Source organism: Equus przewalskii, chromosome 16, assembly GCF_037783145.1.
Source record: "Equus przewalskii isolate Varuska chromosome 16, EquPr2, whole genome shotgun sequence".
In the NCBI taxonomy this organism is placed as follows: domain Eukaryota; kingdom Metazoa; phylum Chordata; class Mammalia; order Perissodactyla; family Equidae; genus Equus; species Equus przewalskii.
In genome coordinates, this window is record NC_091846.1 from 26,011,749 (window position 1) to 26,033,111 (window position 21,363).

General features: G+C 43.2%; 1 protein-coding gene across 13 annotated transcripts in view; it reads left to right on the forward strand.

Moving 5' to 3' along the window:
• The window catches only part of TSC22D1 (TSC22 domain family member 1), a 132,924-nt gene extending 122,535 nt beyond the window's left edge, over nt 1–10,389 (forward strand). For 11 of the 13 annotated variants that reach the window (XM_070578305.1, XM_070578311.1, XM_070578312.1 and 8 more), the window contains 2 exons: nt 7,800–7,851; nt 9,016–10,389. In XM_070578305.1, coding sequence (XP_070434406.1) covers nt 7,800–7,851; nt 9,016–9,273 — 310 coding nt within the window. In that variant the 3' untranslated portion in view covers nt 9,274–10,389. Of the gene's footprint in view, nt 1–6,645; nt 6,739–6,926; nt 7,400–7,799; nt 7,852–9,015 lie in introns of those variants that run through there. The other 2 variants (XM_070578332.1, XM_070578330.1) reach the window with 2 other exon arrangements.
• The last annotated feature ends 10,974 nt before the right edge of the window (nt 10,390–21,363 follow it).

Here is a 21,363-nt window from a genome sequence, read left to right on the forward strand (position 1 = left end):
TTGTTGAAAACTCCAATTTAATTGTAGATTTTTCTATTTCTCCTTGTACTTCTATCAGTTTTTGCTTCGTGTATTTTGAAGCTCTGGTACCAGCATATAAGTATTTAGGGTTTTTATAACCTCTTGATGAATTGACCATTTATTCATTATGTAGTGATTTTTGCTCTGCAGTCCACTTGGTCTGCATTTTGATTATTGCTAACATAGAATATCTTCTTTCATCATCTTATTTATCTATTCGTGCCTTTATTTTTAAAGTAACTTATTATAGGGCAGATAGTTGTGTCTTGCTTTTTTTTATCCAGTCTGACAATTTCTACCTTTCAATTAAGGTGCTTAATTGAGACCATTAAATTGAATGTGATTATTGCTGTAGTTTTAAATCTAGTATCTTGTTATTTATTTTTTATTCTGTCCTTTATTCTCCTTTTCCTCTTATTCTACTTTCTTTTAGATTGTGTAATTTCTTATGATTCCATTTTATCTCCTTTATTGGCTTATTAGCTATGACCCTTTGTATTGTTATTTCCATTGTTGTTTTAGAGTTTGTAGTATACATCTCTAGTCTGCTTTGAAGTACTGTACAAACCTTAGAGCAGTAACCTTCCCTTCTCCCCTCCTGGCCTGTGTTCTGTTTTCATCATACATTTTACTTCTACCCACTCTCCGCCCCACCCCCCGTAACACATTGTTATTATTTTTGCTTTAAATAGTCAATTATCTTTTAAAAGAGATTTTAATAGTTAGGGAAAATTTTTTTTATATTTAACCACATAGTGACCATTTCTGGTGTTCTTAATTCTTTTGTGTAGATCTCAATTTCCATCTGGTATCATTTTCCTTCTGCCTGAAGGACTTACTTTAAAATTTCTTATAGTGCAGGTCTTCCAGCTTTTGTAGGTGTAAAAAAGAATGAATTTTGTTTTCATTTTTGACAGATATTTTCATTGGGCATAGAATTGTAGGTTGATAGGATTTTTTTTCTTTCAGCACTGTAAAGATGTTGCTGCACTGCCTTCTGTCTAGCATTGTTTCCAGCTAGAAGTTGGTTATCATTCTTGTCTTTGTTGCTCTGTGTATAATGTAGTTCTTATTTCTGATGGCTTTTCTTTTTTTCGAGGAAGATTAGCCCTGAGCTAACATTCGCCACCAATCCTCCTCTTTTTGCTGAGGAATATTGGCCCAGAACCAACAGCCGTGCCCATCTTTCTATATTTTATATGTGGGACGCCTGCTATAGCATGGCTTGATAAGCAGTGCTGTGTCTACACCCAGGATCTGAACAGGCGAACCCCAGGCCACCAAAGTGGAATGTGCGACTTAACCACTGTGCCACTGGGCTGGCCCCTCTGACGGCTTTTAAGATTTTCTCTTTATCATTGGTTTTAGGCAATTTGATTATGATACACCTTGTAGTTTTCTTCACAATTCTCCTGCTTGAGGTTTGTTTAGCTTCTTGGATCTGTAGATTTATTGTTTTGATAAAATTTGGAGAAAACTGCCATTATTTCTTCAAATATTTTTCCTCTTTTCCTCTTCTCTTCTTTAGGGACTTCGCTAAAGATGTATTTGGTTGCTTGAAATTGCCCGGCAGTTCAATGATGTTTTCCCCTTTTTATTTTGTTCTTTTTTAAAAGTTTTTTTCCTCTCTGTGTTTTGTTTCTGTTGCTAATATATCGCTAATATATCTTGTGCCCTGTCTAATCTGCTGTTAATCCCATGCAATGTGTTTTTCTTCTCAAACATTGTATTTTTCATCTTCAAATAACTAATTTGGGTTTTCTTTATACCTTCCATACCTTGACTTAATATGCTGTTTTCTTCTACCTTCTTGAACATATAAAATATGGTTATAATAATTGTTTAAATGTCCTCATCTACAAATTATATCATCTTTGTCATATCTGGGTCATTTTGATTGATTGATTTTTCTCTTTATTATGAGTCATATTTCCCTGCTTGTTTGTATGCCTGGTACTTTTCATTGGATGCCAGACACTGAATTATTGGATGCTAACTGTATTTTATTTAATATACTTGAACTTTGTTTTGGGACAAAATTAAGTTACTTGGAAACAGTTTGATCTTTGCAAGCCTTCCTTTTAAATATGCTTTACACAAGACCAAAACACCCTTCCGTCTAGAACTAATTTTCCCCCTTATTTTGGCAGTATCCTTCTGAATATCTGGTGCCCTGTGATTACAAGGTTCTTTTTACTTAGGGTGGTGGGAACACCAGCTATTCCTGACCCTGTGTAATTTCCAAAAATCGCTCTGCCTGCTTCTTTTATGGCTCTTTCCCCGGCCTTGGGTCATCTCCTCTCCACACGTGCTGAGAAGTGCTCAGCTGTAGCCTGGGAGCAGAGGAACGCTCTGCAGATACCACTCTCTCCTTTTAAAATGTTTTTTTAATCTGCTTTGATTAAATTTGCTTTATACCTGCACACACCTAAAGATCAAATAGAGAAAAGAGAAAAAAAATATTAGCAGTTCCCTTTTTTCAGTCCCCCAGTCTATGCCTCACAGGTGGCCACTTTTAATTTTTATGTCTTCTCATGTTTAGCTATACATGTCTATGTAGTATATTTATACTGTTGTTTGTTGCTTTTTCAATTTTAGATACTTTATAATCTAGCTGTGGTAGATTAGGATTTAGCACTTTTAAACCATTCTTATCACACCTTTTTTTCCTTTCTACTACCTTCTTATCAAAGTTAACTTTTTAAAGCTAAAACAATAAAAAATTTAAAAGTTAATATAGTCATGTAAATTTTATTTACCATTTTTTTCTTTTGTTTCTTGTAAAACTGTCTTTGAACTTATCTAACTGCTCCATCGACCTGTCCCATGCCTGTCTGTAGCTCCCTGGCCCCCCGCCAGTGCTCAGATGTACCAGATCACATCTCTGTTCCCACCAAGGCTCTCCATCCAGAAGCCCCATCTTCCTGATCCGTTACAGACCCGTTCCTGCTTAGGCTTGCTCAGCAGCTGTCATCCTGAGATTGATTCCCTTCCTTCTCCCCCCTGCCCCGTTCATATTTCCCATGACTTCTTTTTTCTTTTGGAATATACAGTATTTATTATTTTTTAAATTTTATTTTATTATGGTAGGAAGAGTTCACTTGAGATCCGCCCTCTTAACAAAGTTTTCGGTGCACAGCACAGTATTGTTGACGACAGGTACAGGCTGTACGGCAAATCTCTAGAACGTGTTCATCTTGCTGAGCCCTTTTTCTTGCTTTGCTCCTCCACTTTGGTGTGTGAAATGTCTGAGAAGGTTTTTATTCTACCTTTACACTAAAGTGATGATTTGACCAAGAGAAAAACATTTTTCTCTCAGAATTTTAAAGATAATTTCTCCACTGTTTTCTGTCAGCCAGCAAAACCATTCGGATACTAGTTCCTGTGTTTGTGACTTGTTACTTCTGTTTGGAAGCTGTTAGGATGTCCTCTGTCCTGAGTGGTCTTTAGTCTCATGATGATGTGCTTTGGTGTAGGGTTTTTTCCATTTATTATGGTGGCCATTTGGTCATCTCATTTAATCTCTGGAGACTTGTGCCCTTCAGTTCTGGAAAAATTCTTAAATTACTTCTTTGATCATTTCCTTCCCTCAGTTCTGTGTTTTTGGAATTCATCCTGTTTTTGATGTTAGACCTCCTTGATTCATCTTTTGAGCCTCTTACAGTGTATTTCTCAATTCCATTTCTTTTTCTTTTGTTCTACTTTTTGGAAGATTTCCTCAACTTCATCTTCCAACTTTCCTGTGATGATCAAGGAAATTTAAAATATGGTTGAATTTTCTTGTTTTGATTTCTTTGGAGTTGCTTCTTGTTCTGACCGTGCCAACACTAAACCATTATTCATTGTTCATCTGCAGTTCACCTTTAACTGGGAGCCCTGTAGTCTCGTTTGCTAAACCGGGTAACCATGCTCCCAGTGCCTAGAGAGAGGAAACTGGGGAAGGGGAAGGACTGGCAGGCCCTGACAGCGGCGATTGGTCAGGCAGGGGGTGACATGCTACAGCCTCTTCCCTGGCAGTCACTTTAGATTGGCAAGGGGTTTGGACAGAGGGAGAAATAGGAAATCCTATTTGAATGGTAAATCTCCACCTGCATCTATATTGGCCAAGTCAGATCAAGTTTGGAAGAAAAGCCTGTGTTACTGCGTTAGAAACACACGGGCCCTGCCCCTGCTCTTCTTCTCCTGTCCTGATGTGCCTGCTGCCAATATGCCAAGGTGATGGAATTGGAATCCAGGTAAAAAGGCTCTTAGGCAAACAAAACAAAGTAGAAAAACGACAACAAAAAACACCCCAATATCAAATGTCCAGGTAATTTGCTGTGCTCCAGATTCCCACTGGAGTGAGCCCTGACCTCTGCCTAGGGCCTGAAGATGACTGTTATCATCCACACCTTTAGGGGTCTCTCTCCTGGAGGCACAGTAGTGCTTTGCCTGTCCTGTTAGCTAGTCTTTGTTGAGCTCTGACTTGGCACTACACTCATAGATGTTGTGTCTTGCGAAGAGGAGAATCTTTGAGAGTTATTCTAGCCATTTTGCCTAAGCCATTTCTGACCCATGAGTTTTCCTCCTTGGAGCTTTCCTTCAATTCCTTTGCCTTCTCTTTCAAATTATCGTTTCAGTTTCCATATACAAATCTAGTTTTAAAGGAATCTAGCATATTTATGTGAAAGATATGAAAAGAAATAGATTTCTAATCAGTTTTTTGTTCCATATCCTTTCCCCTGTAAATTCTCCAGAAATATATACACAAATAGTGAAGGATGTATGCTTTTTGCAATTTTATTTAAAATAGCAAAGTATGACCATAATGTGCATCTGTAGGGATACTGGTTAAACAGACTGGTTGCTTGTATTGGCTTCTCTAGCTTAATACAATGGATGGTCAGTCAAAGTGAATGAAATGGAAACATAACCAACTTCTTTCTTTCTGTTTGTGTTAAGGACCATTGTGAGTAAAATTTCATTAATTCAGTAATCTTACAAATTCAGCTGAGAATTTCAAATTTATTTCTTTACATGACCTTCGAGTTTTGTTTCTTTAAGCTCTTTACAGCTTAAGATGATGCTTTCTTTAATAACTTTTCCTGTGTAGTTTAGTTAAAATATGTAAATGGACTTAATACACATAGTTTTAGTGATAACTTTATCTTTCAGTGGTAACTTTATCTTTAAAAATATAGAAACTATTATGTAGTAAATAATAATTCTGCCTAACATTCATAGACATAAGGACCACGTGCTTGCTTCCCAAATTATTGTGATTTTTAAGCTTCTACTTATTTTGTTTCTACTGAAAATGGGTGCCTTCCTAAAATTTCTATCATGAGATAGTTTATATGTTGATTTTTGTAAATTATAAATATGCTAACAAGTTTTGTTATTCAAAATCAAAGCCTTAAAATTTGGAAAATAATATGAACCTTATAATAAAGGAGAATGTTATTGCTTTATAGTTAGTCACACTTTGGTTTTTAACCCAAAAGAGAATTGCCCTTTTCATCATCTACCGTGTTCACCAGATTTGGTTCCTAATCTCTTTGGACAATTTCGAAAACGAATTGCTCCCTGCCAGCCTTGTCTGAAAGGATCTGATGGCAATTAAAATTTCCTAAATTAAAAGATGCTGCTTGAGGGAGAATACTTATTTGAAAAAAGACAAGACTGTATGTGTGTGTGTGTGTGTGTATGTGTGTGTGTGTATGTATGTGTGTATATGTGTAAATAGAATATATACATATATGTTCTCTGGTCAGATTTTATGTTGGAATTATTTGTGATACAACTTGCATCGCCTTTACTATTTGTAGGTTTTGTTTATTTGTTTCTGGTTTTATAGGATTATGCCATTAGAGGGCAGTATTGTAGAGGTTAAATTTGCCTTCTCAAATGTATTGAATTGTAAACTTTATAATCTAAGATAAACAAATTTAAGGGCTTAGATTTTTAGTATATTACATTGTAATCTCAATTGATGCATCCTTGCAAATATTTTAAATTAATAGAGGAAATTATGTAATGGGTTAAACTATTTTACACCCAGATTTCTTGGTTTTGGTTTAGAGAAGGGAATTATTTTGTTTAGTGTGGCCATAGGGTGAAATACATACTTTACAATATTTCAGTCCCTCTGATGTAAGGAGGCTCATAGGATGGAGACTTACAGGAATTGCCACTTCCAAAAACTTGCCTTAGGGACTTAGAGAAAATAGATCTCTGTAGGATTCAACCTGTGGATTGATTTTTCTTCCTATGAACGGAAGAAGGGGAGATGTGATTTTAAGGTTTGTGGCTCCGGGGACAATTTGAGAAGATCCATCGGATTTCATCTGGTGGATCCTTTTTTTCCTCAATATATATATGCCTTCAAAGAATATGTAATATTTTTGGTTTTGTTTCTACAATTAATAAATTCATGGAAAGGTATTTCTCAAAAAGCAAATGTGATTTTTTTCCTTCTAAAATTCACTGGCTTTAAAAAAGAAGTATTATTACAGTATGGTTATTATCTTTATAAATAAAACCGCCTAGAAAATCCTCCCATTACTGCTGCCTGTAAGAACTAGATAATTGAAATCCAGACACTGGAGCTCCTGCAAGTCTTAGCGGTGGGACTGGGCATGCCCAGTAGCTCAGACGGTTCTGGTTGCAAATAGGAAGCTTTCGCCGTGGCAGCCGCGGGGACAGGCAGCTCCAGGGACGGGGTCTGACTTCTTAAACGTAAGCACGTGCGGGGCCCCCATCGTATTTTTCAGGGACCCTCAACGTTTCCTGCTGAAGCAGTGGCCCGGGTATCCGAGGCCGTACAGGCCTCGACAGCGCCGCACCTCAGCCCCTCTGAGTGCGGCCTGGGCCAGCCCACCCGAAGAGCGGGATCGGGAGGCTGGGGGCGGGGGTGGGGGTGGGGAGGAAGGCGGGGAAGCGGGAGGAGGGCGGGGAAGGGGGAAGGGGGCGGCTCCAATGGTGTGCTGGCCAATCGGCGCCGCTCTTCCCTGGATATATTTTGCGCCGAGTGCCGAGTCCCGGTTTAGAGCTTAGTGGAACCGGGCTGTCGACCTGGGAGCCTTCTTCGTATGGCAGTGGGATCCGCATCTTCCCGGAATCGCCAAGCCCCAGGAGCCGGGTTTCTTTAAATTAGGGCTGCTGTTTTCTATTTCTCTCTGAGCTGCAGAAAGCTAGAAGATTTTTGTCTAGCACAAACAAGGCTGCTGGTATTCCCTCTTTTTTTCTGCGAGGGTGTTTTTGGCTGCAATTGCATGAAATCCCAATGGTGTAGACCAGTGGCGATGGATCTAGGAGTTTACCAACTGAGACATTTTTCAATTTCTTTCTTGTCATCCTTGCTGGGGACTGAAAACGCCTCTGTGAGACTTGATAATAGGTAAATGTCGGCTGGGACAGTTTCTTTAAATTTACTCGTGAGATACTTGTAGTAATGCAGGTGAAAGAGAGCCAGGCGAATTCCTTTGTCCATTGCTGAGAGTACGGTGACATGGATGTTGCTTTTTGAAATCTTGAGAATAGCCTTCTTTTCACAGATCTGGCCAGAGCATAGGCTTTTACCACATTATGTAATTTAGGCTTTTGTGGCTCACTAAAATAGAGAAATGTCTGGATATTCGTTAGTAAAAGAGTGGCTGGTGTTTTCTGGAGGGTGATATATAGCGTTAACGAATATTCAAAAAATTATACTGGTAACATCGCAGAATTGGGAAATCTTTTTTTGTCTTGGATGTTTAAAATAAATGTCATTTATCGATGTTTCCCCCCCTCTTTTCCAGCTCCTCTGGTGCAAGTGTGGTAGCTATTGACAACAAAATCGAGCAAGCTATGGTATGTACTGATTAAAAATAATTTGTACTAAATGTGGGCACAGTACAAAAAGCGCGATGTCTTAGGATGGAAGCACTGCATCCATAGTTATGATGACGGTTGCTCTTCATACATTTGGAAATGCCGGCACTGCCTCGGCTCTGCCAGCATGAAGCCACGTACCACGGCTGCTGTGGAGAGAGAAGGGGCCCTGAGGGTATTAAATGTTCTTCTTTCCCGGACCGGGACCGATTTCACATAATGTCGGGATTTTTGCAGAGGTGTCCCTTTTTGCTGGGGAATTGCTAGGAGGCGCTGGCCCTGCCTGCCCTTCTGTCGTGGGCACATCTCTAGGGATGTGGCTTTACTAGGAATCTTAAGGTTTACTAGGGGCTGGTGGGCGGGGGGAGGGCCCCAGAAGTGGGATCTCGGGGAAGGGCTCTTTAGACCGTGCACAAACGGATCCCCAGTGATGTCCGCGACTGCACAATAAAGAAGAATCGGAGAAAAGTTTTGTCTTCTCAGCCTGTGCCTGGATTTCTCCTATTTTTCATTTCCGCCTTGGCCGTTCTTTGTTATTGGAGCAGCGCCTGTGGCTCTTCTCACGGGATTCTCTGCCCACTGTTGCTAGGCAAACTCGAACCTTTAATTCGGAGCTATAAATAACTCGAGCTCCCATTGGCTGCGACGTCTGCCCAGGTTTCTGTGATGTCAGCTTAATCGCGAAAGTAGGGGGGTAGGGGTGGAGGGAGGAAAATGCGGCAACACGCTCTGTAGGAACTGGCTGCAGCCGGTGCTGAGGGAGGCGGTCCAGCGGGCGGAGGGAGGGACTTGGGGGCGGGGAAGCGGCTACCGTTGCTGCGGGCCTGGACATCGCGGCGGCCAGGCGGCTGCCAGGCTCCGGCCAGAGCCCCAGAGCTCGGTGCATTTTGTCATCTCGAGTAGGAAACCCGACTCTATGCATTCCTGGCTAACGGCTACAAAGAATGCATAGACTTTTAAAAAGCGTGATCGCTTACAGGTTAAACTTAAGCATCTGTATAGTTGATTTCCCTGAGTGTCTTTAAATGAGCTCTAAAGACGGGAGGTGAAAATGGTTAGGGAGAGCCATGTAAAATAATGCTTTAGAAGTTCAGAGTCCTGGGAAATAGTAAGTTAAACATTTTTTCCCCCTCTTCCTTTCAGGATCTGGTGAAAAGCCATTTGATGTATGCGGTTAGAGAGGAAGTGGAGGTCCTCAAAGAGCAAATCAAAGAACTAATAGAGAAAAATTCCCAGTTGGAGCAGGAAAACAATCTGCTGAAGACACTGGCCAGTCCTGAGCAGCTTGCCCAGTTTCAGGCCCAGCTGCAGACTGGCTCCCCCCCTGCCACCACACAGCCACAGGGGACCACACAGCCCCCGGCCCAGCCAGCCTCCCAGGGCTCAGGACCAACCGCGTAGCTTCCTATGCCCCTGCAGAACTGGTTGCTGCTGTCTGAACTGAACAGACCAGAGAAGATGTACTGGGGGGGATCCGCCTCCACAGTCACCCATTTCATTGCTCGCTGCAAAAGAGACGTGAGACTGACATATGCCATTATCTCTTTTTTCCAGTATTAAACACTCATATGCTTTTGGCTTGAAGAAATTTCTTAGTTGGGTGAATTAAAGGTTAATCAGAGAATTAGCATGGATGTGCTGGGACCTCATGCTGCTTGGCAGATATGTGAAAAATGGTTTAATTCACGCTGAGGAGCTGTGTGCCTTTCCATGTCTCCCCTGCTCCCCACCCCCACTTCCAGGCGTGCTCTCCTGCTTGCACTCAGTGTGCTACACAGGGTTACGAAGCAGTGGAGCTCCACCGGACTCTCCTCTCTCCTCCTCCCCCATGAGGAACTCGAAAGGGAGGTAGAAGTAAAGACTGATGCAGAGTCTCACCTAAAATGAGGGGAAACAGTTCATTGTACAAATTGACAACTGTCACCAAAATCCATAAAAAACAATAGTACTGTGCCTCTTTCTGAAACAGTGGATGACACACACTGTTAGAGTTGACTCAATGGTGACAGGTAGCTGGGACCTAGGCTATCTTACCAGAAAGGTTGTTTTGCTTATTGTATATTTGTGTATGTAGTGTAACTTTTGTACCATAGAGGACTGTAACTACTATTTAGGTTGTACAGATTGAAATTTAGATGTTTCATTGGCTGTCTGAAGAGGTGTGGGTTGTCTTTTATATAGAGATCTACGTAAACGTTACATGAAGCAAACCACACCTAAAGAAATTTTAAGAATTTGGCACAGTTAGTCACTCTGTGTAATCTGAAATCCTCTAGCTGCTGAATATCTTGAAGTAAATCCCTTCACTGAAGTCCTTTGATTGAGCTGGTTGAATACTTTGAAAATGGTCAGTTCTAGCTAATGAAATGAGTTTCCCAGTAGGGGTTTCTGCATATTACCTGTATAGTAGTTATATGCATATGTTTCTGTGCATGTTCTCTACACAGTTGTAAGGTGTCACTGTATTTAACTGTTGCACTTGTCAACTTTCAATAAAGCATATAAAATGTTGATAAATAAGTGTTTTTATATTACAGTGTTAACATAATTACAGTCATGTTCACAACTATTTCCAGATAAAGTTAAAATAATTTGACTTAAAATCCTGAAGGGGGTCAAAAGGTTGGATAAAGTAAGGATGCTAGTAATTTGACTCTAGAAGTATAAGAAGCGAAGAGAGACATAGTGAAGGAGACAAGAGCTTAGTTCTTCAGAGTAGTTGTGTGACCTGGACAAGTGGCTTCACCCTTCAGGGCTGATGGTGGGGCATTGAAAGAGAATCTCTAAGTTCTGGGGGTTGAAAATTCTAGGCATCCAGGGAAGTCTTAATCTTCCAGTGTTTACCAGCTGAGAGGGGAATGAGACTTACTCTGTGTGTAATCCCAGTAAGCTCTAGGATCAAAAGATGGAAGTTAGAAAAGCTGATTTCCCCTTTAAGAACTCTGTCACTCTAGGTCGGGGTCTTTCCTAGTGTGGATTGAGTGTCCTGCGCCTGGTAATGTCCAAGCAAAAGATGGGGTGATTCCAGGGATTTCCTCTGCTGGATTGCAGGTGGGACCAGATGAACAAGGGTGTCCCTCCCAATTGATTCCTTAAGACTGTAAAATCAGATGAAATTCAAAACATGATGGAATCCCAAAGCGAATTGGCCCCCGAGAAGTGAGCCTGAGGCATCCCTGCCTGAGGACATCCCGCTCTGCTCTAGGAGCAATGTCAGCAAGCAAGTGAACAGGGTGGATTTATCAGCTCTATAATCTGCCCCAGGACCCCAGCAACAGCTTCTTCCACCCAATGGGAATTGGGCACTCCCGAGCGCTAACACTCATTTAAGCCCTTGCAGGACAAGGACTTAAGTTTTCTCAATCCTTCCTTTCTCTAATGTGGAGCTGGTGGGAGATTGACAGGTGAACGGATCATCAGAGCTCCCTGAAAAGAATTGGATATGTGCTATAAATGTCAAAGTGACTGGCGTGGCGGCAGTCTCTCTTGAAGCAGTAAACTGCTGACTGCCGTGGGCTGGTGGTAGTTGCCATAAAGATGGTTTGGGGAATTTGCTAAGGACTTAAATCTTTGTCGTATTAACCTGAGGATTATATAACTTAGACTTAAATAAAGGTATACTTAGGTAGTAATTACATTTCCTTTAAAAAGAGAACTATAGTGACTAGAAATCTCTAGCCATTTCATCTTTTATGTTTTTAATGAAGATCCTTAATACCATAGGTGGTAATTGTGGAAAACTTGAGAACTCTCTTCTCCACTATTTAATGGAGTTTGAGGCCTTTTTATTAAAAATGTGAGACTTCTATGATATTCTGGGAGCTGAATATTGTATGTAAAATAATGAATTATTAAAATGGAAAGATGTTTTTCCATACACATTTATTTTGGTAATTACTAAACTTACTTTTAAGTGATTGACTTATATTTCAGGATGTTTGAGGTAATTTTAAAAGGCAGTTTAGTACTTGCACACCTGATGAGGCCTTTGTTGGCCTGTGTTGTTATATAATTGATTGTATCACCTGCGGGTTCTGTGGAGCAGGGAAGATTTTTAAGGAGAATGGAATGTTGTACCAGCACTGGGTGTTCTCTACCTCAGCAACTGCAGCAGGAGAGACCGCCGCTCAGTGCAGGAGAAACAAGGAATTTTATGTGATTTTAATGAGTGAATGCTTTTTCTTTCAAATTAGCGATGTTCGTAACTCAGTAATTCTGTGTGCTTTTTTTGCATACTTTAAAAGCAAAAATTTATTTTTCATTATGTAACGAATATGCAATGTCCCAATTTTGTCCTACACAAGAGATGTAAAAAAGTTAATTATATCAAATTAGAAATGAAAATTAATGTCAATTGACACTATTCTGCCCTTGCTTCATGTAAAATAAATAGTGAGGCTACCAGGGGCCTGATGACACCACTGTTTGTAGTGGTCAACTTCAAATTCATTCCGACAGCAGTAACGGCATAACGCTTAGAAACGGAGGCAGAGGAAAGGAAGTTTCCTCCTCCTTAGATAAAATTGCCTGAAAATGGAGAAATGTGCCCACCAATGGAACTTGGGAGCAGATTCTGTGGTGAGCCTCCTGCCGGAGTTGGGGGAGAAGAACACTGCTGAGGGCGAAGACTTCTGGCTGCCGGGCCTGAACCTGCAGGAACTGGCTGTTTGGAATCTCTCAGACCTGCTTTCTCATCTGTAAAATACGGAGTTGGATCAGATCACGAAGATTCTCTCCTGCCATAAGATGCTACAATCCTCTGCTTTTTTATGATGACTTAATTTTATTCTAACTTCTTGGGGGGGGGGATATACTCTTTTTTTTTGGTTCATTTGACTTCTTGGGCTAAAATCAATTTGGTTTTAATCTTAGCTTCATCGGTTACTAGCTAAGTGACCTTGGGCAGGTTACTTGCTCATCTCTGTTTCCTCGTGATAAAATGGGGCTATGCTATCGCCACAGGGTTTTTGTAAGGATAATGCTGGAAAGCAGTAAGCACAGAGATGGTTTCAGAGCTAGTGTTCAAGGAATGCTAGCCTTTCTCTTATTTTCGAGTCATTCATCACCTTGTTTGTTTATATATTTAATTTTGTATCTTTTGTAGGAATAAAGCTGTGGCAGTTTTATTTTGTAATAGCTTTTGATTTGGCATTTGATAATAGTGGTGGCTGTTAAAGTTTTATTGCAAAAGCACATAAAAAATGCCATTTAGACAATGGACAGAAATGCACCATTCCTTCGGTATCTAGGAAATAATACCTAAAGGCAGCTGTTTGATTGATGTGAGTTAGAGAAGGGATTAGTTGGGAATTGTTCATGTTTGAAAATCATATGGGTGGAAGTAAATACACAATTATAGGTGGAGTATATATCTTAATTAGTTAATTATTAATTTCCTTATGGAAAAAAGCTCTATGTAACACAGTCTATGGAATGCCAGGCAGGCCCAAAATCACTGGGATTAGTAATCAGGCTTTATCAATAGCTATTGGATGGTTTAGTGGCCATTTTCAATGTGCAAAAATTACTACAGTATTACAATATAAACCTGTGCTTCAATCCTGGTGTTTTGGGCACAGATGTTTATAGCACGTGACAGAGAAGTGAGTGAAGTGAGGGAAGACAACAGGAAGTGGTAGAGACTATGGCAATTGGAGGCGCCCCATCTCCCATCAATGGGGCTGGCGGCTGCTTGGCTCCATCTGATTGTTACTAGGTGGGAATTCAAGCGCTGTGTTGCCAGCTCTTCCAATTTTTCAAGATCCAGAGATCCAGACTCTGAAAAGTCCTAATTTGAGGCAGACCAAACAAAAGCACACCTGCTCTGCTGATAGGGCCCACAGGCCGAGAATTTCCACTCCCTGCTTTCTATGTCTGTCTCTGTATCAGACTCTGGCCGAAATGGCAGCTCGTCCTTCAGCACAAAGTCAAACAAAAAACCTCTTCTTTTTGATTCTAGAAAGTGGGCCCAGGCTCTCTGGTAAACTATGTGTTAATTTATTCAGAGAACATTTATTGTCTTCTACAAGCCAGAGGTAGTGCAGTGAACAAGCCACAGTCTGTCCTCAGGTACGACCCAAGTCATTGCTTTAAGATCAATGAGGTACTTCACCTTCTGTGACATACCTGAATCATTCCTTCTCAGATGAACCCTTTGGCAAAAATGTTTCTGGGAGTTCTTTTAAGAACGCTTGTTTAATCAGTCACATTTCCTCATGGTAGTCTAACTCCCTCCGCTACATTTTATAACTGACTTATTTAGGGACAAAGACAGTGTTTGCAGATGTGTGTACTGCAAGATTGCATCACACATGCCCCAAATTTCCAGGAATAAAACATTTCAGTTAAGCTGCCCCATTGTGTCAAGCACATTCACTTCATGCCCTGAGAGGGGTTTGTAGTCAGTGCAGACTAGGGGACCAAAAAACCAAAAGACTTAGTTTCTCTCCTTAAGGAGAGAGAGGATGCAACGGAGACAGTAAGGTGACCAACTGTATTGGTTTGCCCGGGACTGGGGGCATTCCCAGGAAGTGGGACGTTCCGTGCTAAAACCAGGAAAATCCCAGGCAAACCAACCCAAGTTGGTCTCTGTAGAGAGATCTCATTTCCTCTTCTACTTGGACACAGCTAAAAGACACCTCCCACCCCCTCGAAGTTAGGTGTGACTGTGGAACTCAGTTTCAGTCAATACTGTACTCCTTCCCCTTCTGCTGACCCCACAGAGAACAGCTGGTGCCCGTGGATATGACAGTCTCTGTGAGCCTGGGTCCCTGAATGACTGTGGAGTGTCCTCTCCCACTAACCTGGAACTGGCTAGCACAGTTACATGAGCAACAGTGTTTCAGCCATTAGGAATCTTAGAAGCTGCTTGCTTCAGTGGCTTACCGTAACTAATATGGAAATGAGTACCCTGAAGAGGGGTGCTGCTGTCAAAATTAAAATACGTGGCCTTGACTATGGCTGAGTGGTGGGTGGCAATGAAACTACTGGAGGCTCTAGAGCCTGACACCCGTACCATAAAGTGGCAAAACATTTTGTACAACTGTTGCCTCTGATCACTTAGAAGGCCGCTCATGTGCCTAGGGAGTGTGTAGCTCTGAGGAGCCAGAAAGTTAGTGACCTGTGGCTCTTCCCTGTGCTTGGCAAAGGCTTTCAAGGAAAAGGTGAGCTCAGGAAAGAATCAGCTGAGTTTGTAAGTAGAAAGAAGAGGGAGTTAAAGGTGCAGAAATTTGGGGCTGTCTAGTATTGGAAAAGCCAATTGCTTCTAGATTCCAAAGAGTTGGAAATGAGACTAAAAAAGCGGTGAAGTCCCATTGAGGCTTTTCAGTTAAACAAGATGCTTCACCCCTTCAGCAAAGGTGGGATAGAGGTACGGACTCCCCGTATATGCCTTTGGTTTCTCATGGCTTCTAGGTGCTCCTGTTCAGCTGATAGAGGTAGGGAAGACAGTACTAAAACATAACCCAATCTTGTCCAGAAAATTATTTTACATCTTACTACTGACACATTGAATTGATGGGATACAAATAGAGGAGGAGCCTACCAGGTTTTTGAGGGACTTTTATTACCAAGGAAAATACAATCAGCCCCGACTTAAAACAATAACAACTAAATGTTGCTGGAACTTTCAAATAACCCTCAGGCCCTGGGACTTGCAGGAGCTGGAAGTGGGAGAAGCAGACATCTGAATATGTACAGCTCCCCAAGAGAGTGTTCTCCCCAACACCCACTTCATGTGAGGCCTTGGAGGAGACTGGACAAGAAAACCTCCCGGAGGAGGAGTCTGGAACTTTGGAGAATAATGGGCCAGGGATTTCTTCCCAGAGAGCAGAAGCAGGGTCTAATCAAGGAAGTTCTCCCACTGCCAGGGGAAAAGGTCTTCTCTATGCCGGACCAGCAAGGTTCCATAACTGCTGAGGACTGGGGCCCACTGTGTGTCCCCCATGCTTCCAGTGGGTGTTTTATAGCAGTCATCGGGCCCAGCTCCACCTACAGAAGGACATTACGGTCAGTGGAGGGGGAGATAAACTTGTCTTAGTTCCAGGCCTTTAGGAGCCACACCCAGACCTGTGCCTCACCTAGACATCTTGGAGTTTGAGCTGAATGTAGTAGCTGGTTGGGCCTTTGGGTGCTGCCCTTGGGGAGGGCGAGTGTGTTCTGTGAGGGCAAAAAGATGAAATGTGTATTTGGATCCAAAGGGAGGACTATGTCAGAGACTGGTAGGCGTTTCCCAAAAAAAAATCTCCTCTTCCTGGGCACACAGACTGCACTTCCCAGATTCCCTTGCAGCTGATGAGCCCACAGGATTGAATCCTAACCAAAGAAATGTGGGCAGAAATGCTGTTTTGTCATTTCTAGGCCTGATTCATGAAAACTTCCTGTGGACAGAGCTCCATGCTCTCTTCCCCTTCAGCCAACTAGTTGGAGCCAACTGCAGTCACTTTGTAAACCACATGTTGGAGATGACACAGCCTTAGCAGCCTGGGCCTCTGAATGACTGGGTGGAGCCGAGCCCCTCTCTTGCCTCCCAACTCCCCAAGCTGGAGCCACTCAGGACTGTTGTTATAAGACAGCAAGAAGCAAATTTCTATTATGTTTCAGATGTACATTTTTTAGTCTGTTACCTTAAGTGGTCCACAAATTGGACTACCTGAACCAATATGACAAAGCCATGAGCACACGAGAACCCAGGGCACTCAGGAGAGTTAGATGAGGAGGAGACATCACAGAGGGGACCGAGGAAGAGGTGAATTTTGAGGTTGACTTTGAAGGAGCTGTGAAACAACACGTGAGAAAAATAACTTCTGACACAGTTGTCGAAAACAATTGCCTTCCCCTGTGATAGGAATGAGTTATCTTCCTGAGAGTTTGGAGAAAAGCTTCTGTGCAGTGAGAATTGGCCTGCTGAACTTGTAAAGTGTAACTCATTCTGAGAAGCCGTGCTGGCAAGGAGTCAGCTAAGATCAGAGGTCACATCTGGTGATCCTCAGGCCCTATCAAGCCTACTGACCAGAGCTGGCTCTCAGACCTGTTTTTATACAGGATTTGAAAAAAAAAAAAATTACTGACATCCCTTCTGAAACTCGGATATGGTTCCAAATTCTGGCAACCTGGAGTCTATCTGTATTCCTGCATGACAATAACCAGCTGCTGCTGAGTGTAGCTGCTGTTCACTTTAGGCCGAGCTTGGGCCTCCAGCCTGCTGGAGCCCGCCATACCTGCAATGGTGCCGCATGTCAGCTGCCGGCATGCCTCACACATCTGGTTGTATTTCCATACCTGGCTCAGGTAGGCATTTAAGGTCGTGCTCCAAAGTCAAACTATAACACCTGATTCATAAAATTTTGTGGCTTAATTCATTTTAATCCTATTTTTAAGATTCACATGATTTGAACCCTTAAAGAAGAAAACAACTAGAACCTGTTCTGTTATCTGTCAGGTTTTATTTTGCTTCATAGAGCCAAGCTATTGGAAATGAGCAGTTATGCTTTTTCCTTCATAGATATGAAATGACTGAACTGGGCCACAGCATGAAGACAGGCAATCTCCTTCTGGAAAGGGAGGATGGAATCCATTTGTTATTATGATTACATGTTTTTGAGCACTTACTGTGTGCAAAGCCCTTGAAACGCAGTGTCTCATGTATTCTTCACGCCAGCCCTGTGAAGAAGGTGTTATCCCATAGGACAGAAGAAGAGAGAATAAGTCAACTGCCAAGTCCAGAGTAAAGAGCTGATAAGTGTGGTGCAAACCAGAGGTGTCTGACAGCAAAATCTGTGCTCTTAGCCACCATTTTGGCCTCTTCCAAAGCCAGGCAGCCTCACCCAGTGGAGCATGTCTGGGGCCCATGGCTGCCCCAGTGCTGGCATTCTGTCCGTCTCTCAGTGTGTGCCCCAAAGAGGGGTGCATGTGAATCCCGTCCCCTCCAAAAACCAGCAATAGACAAACTCTTCCCAGTCTGTTAAGCTGCTTGGCCAGCAGGGCCCAGTGGCATTCCATGTTCTCGTAAGGGAATTTTACACCATGAAGGGAAGAGTGGGTACAGGCTGAGTCAGAGGACCCATTGGTGAATGGACAGTATAAAGGCAGGTAGGCCCTCCCCCTCCCCATCCGGCATGGCGCCAGATGGATCCACAGCACGATGAGACAACTGCCTTTCCCACTTCAACATCACAGCCACTTGACCCAGAAAAGTCAGCACTGGAGGATGAAATGTTCCTATGGAGGAAGCTACTATTCATTCACTCACTCAAACTCACCGCATTTATTAAGCACCCAGACTGTGCCAAGCTTAAGGAGTCCCCCTAGGTCCTGTGGGTACAACAATGAAAACATGTCAGCTTTTGAGGTGCCCCAGGTCAGTGGCAGAGTTGCAAAAGACTATCTCCCTCAATATCATTATACACTGAAGTGTTGTGGAACAATGTGGAGGGAAGAATTAATTCTGTCTGGCATGTGGGTAGCTGAGTGCGGGAAGAGACAGCTTCAGAGAGGAACTTTTGGTCTCCTTCCGTACTTATTTTGGGAAGAGGTGTTGAAATACCGCCTGCTGTTGGCTGCCCCATGTTCCTTCTCCTCTTTCCCTTGGCAAACGCCAGTGTGGCTACAGAAATGGCCCTGCTTGACATCTGCCCCTCCCCTGGCCGCTCTGACCCAAGTCAGAGTGAACTTTAGCTCACAAAAGATTCAGGGTCTTGTCCCGGCCTCTCTTTCTCTGCTGGGATCGGCAATTTGAAAATTAAATGCTTGAAAGTGCCGCAGCCATGAGCAGAGAGCTTGGGGCTCCTGTAGGAGCTGTTATGTGGATCCAGAAGATGGAGGCAGCTTAAAGGAAGCTGGGCCGAGTGGTGGATCTCTGTGACATCATTTGAACTCTGCATTCATCTAGATGTGAATCCAGATATGCCTCTGGACATTGCTCTCTTCTCCAAAGCTGGTTTAAGTTAGATTTTCTGTGACTTGCAAACTGGAGGATCCCTAACTGATACAGGTCCTTTCTCTGTTTCCTTGTCAACAGATTAGAATTCTGTTTATTTTTCTCCCACAGGAATAATTATTGTTGCATACTTGGATTTTAGAAGAAACAATTATTGTTGCATACTTTGAATTTTAGAAGGGATAGTTATTGTTGCATACTTTGAATTCTCAAAGTTCTATAGGAGTGGTAAGTTTGTTGTGAGATAAAGAAAGAACTAGAGCCCAGTTCCCATGGTTTCAAATTGAGTTCATGAGCATGTGAACATTTCACTAATACCACAGGGGAAGGATACATTCCCTGGCGTGTTTAACTGGTCCTCATGGTCGAGACCATTCTGTAAAATGATCAACAGTAATCCACATGGAGGTGGTGGTCAACTCCATCTGGGGAGGTCATAGAAGGCTCCCTGAGAAAGTGATACTTGACCTGTGCCTTCTAGGATAAAATGGCGATTGCCACGAAGGAGAGGGGAAGAGTGCTGGAGGCATCTTGCGAACACGCAGAGAGGGATGGAAACTACCACCGGTTTCCCCCAACTGGAGCACAGGCTGGTAGGGTATGAGGCGGGAGAGGGACGGCTCAGGCCTGGAAGGACTGTAATCACGCTAAGGAGCTGGAGGGAAGGAATACGATATAAAGTCCGTTTTAGGAAAAATTAAAGAGGAATGAGACTGTACGCAGAGAAATCTGTTCTTGAACTGTTGAAACAGATTAGGTGCGAGAGAGGAATCTAAGAAACACGCGAGGAAGTAGTGACGCGTCAGGGTGGGGTGGGGGAGGAGTGTGGGATCCTTCTGGCTCAGGTAATCAGGTGGGTGATAGTGCCATCACCAGGACAGGAATGGAAAGATAGAACCGGTCTGGGAGCTTAAAGGTGTTTAGTTCTGACTATGAAGAGTGAGGAGCCTGTAACAGACCCAAGTGGAGACGTCTTCCAGCCAGCCTGACCTCCAGCTCTGGGCCTGGGAGAGATGCCCATGCTCACCAACGCCTGTGCTTCCAGAACACAGCCGCACTACCTTTCCCAACGTCCCTTGCAGGAATGTAAGGCCATGTACTGCCCGTGGAATGTGAACAGAACTGATATGTGCGCACTGCAGGCGTGGCCCGGAAGGACCTTATCACAGTGTCTCGCATCCCCAAGCTGAGTGGGAGGACTGTGAGGATGTGGGGAGGGCAGAGCTGCAGACTGAAGGAGCCGGGCTCTCTGAGTGACTCTGGAGAGCGGGGCATCCCCTTCCCATCCTCCCTCCCAACTCAGAATGAACTACAAAGAGAGTTTTAGGAAATTTTGACCTGTGCTAAGTCCCAGACATTGTGGAGCATTTGTTACAGCAGCTAGCCTACCTTGACTAACGCAGCCTAAGAAAGCCAGTTGAGAGTCATTTCTGTGAGTGGAAGTGAAGCCTTGGAGGCAATGTGCTGCTCTGGAAAAGTCTGGCCCAGGAGGAGAGGCTGAGGTCGGGTCCTGGGAAAACCTGGCTTGGTCGGGTGGGGGCGAGGGGTGGGGAGCTGAAGAACTGCCGCCAGAGGAGACAAAGAATAGTCAGAGGGGGGAGAGGCAAACCACAGGAGCCACAGAAATCCAGGAGAAGAGTGTGGGTGACATTGTAATGCACTGGAGAGATACCGGGACACAGTAAAGACAGAAATGTGTCCGCGGAGGTCTGCAAGTAAAGGACAGAACACGCTTAAGTGAACAGGAGCAGAAACTTACTGTGAGGAGTCTGAAGGAGGCATGGGAGGTGAAGGGGATTAATGAATGGAAATCAGCATTTTAAGGAACTCGGCTGTAAGAGAAAGAAAAGAGATGAGAAACCACTAGATAGAGGATCAAGGGAAATCATTTAAAATAGGAGACCTTTGCACATGCTTATCAGTCATAGAGATGATTGCTGACGGTCCCTGAGGAAGCAAGAAGAAATCGGAACCATAGCACACGTCGGGGAACCAGGTCTTCTCAGAGAAAGGGCAAGAAGTGAAGGTGGATGCAGGTACAGATCCGTTTGCTGGTGTTGGGAAACTGAATGTCCCTCCTACTGACCCTGTTTGTTCTCCGTGGATTAAGAAGTGGGGATCTGCACAGAAACTTCAGATGCTAGAGGCCAGGAGTCTGAGAAAAGCAGTGAAGATAGAATCACACATTCACAGAGAAGGTTGTGGAAGGAAGCGATCGACATCAAGGAATTTTTATTCCAAAGGCAAATCCAGCCCTTGCAGGATCCTTGTGGTCTCTGCAGAAGCCTCTGCCCCATATCAGCTCACGCAGGGACAGGGCTCCAGGACTGGCGGTCTGGGCTGTGCAGAAGACAGGATGGACTTGGATGAGAGAGGAGATCAGAGGCAGTAACCAAGATAGTCCCCGTGGGAGAAAATGGAGGCCTGGATTCGAGCAGTGGTTTAAGGGAGAGCGGGGTGGGTGCGATTTAAAGCCATGAAAGCTGTAGAAGTGAGAGGACTGTGTGACCAATGAGATATGAGGGTTAGGACATTGGTCCTGGGACAGAGAGCGT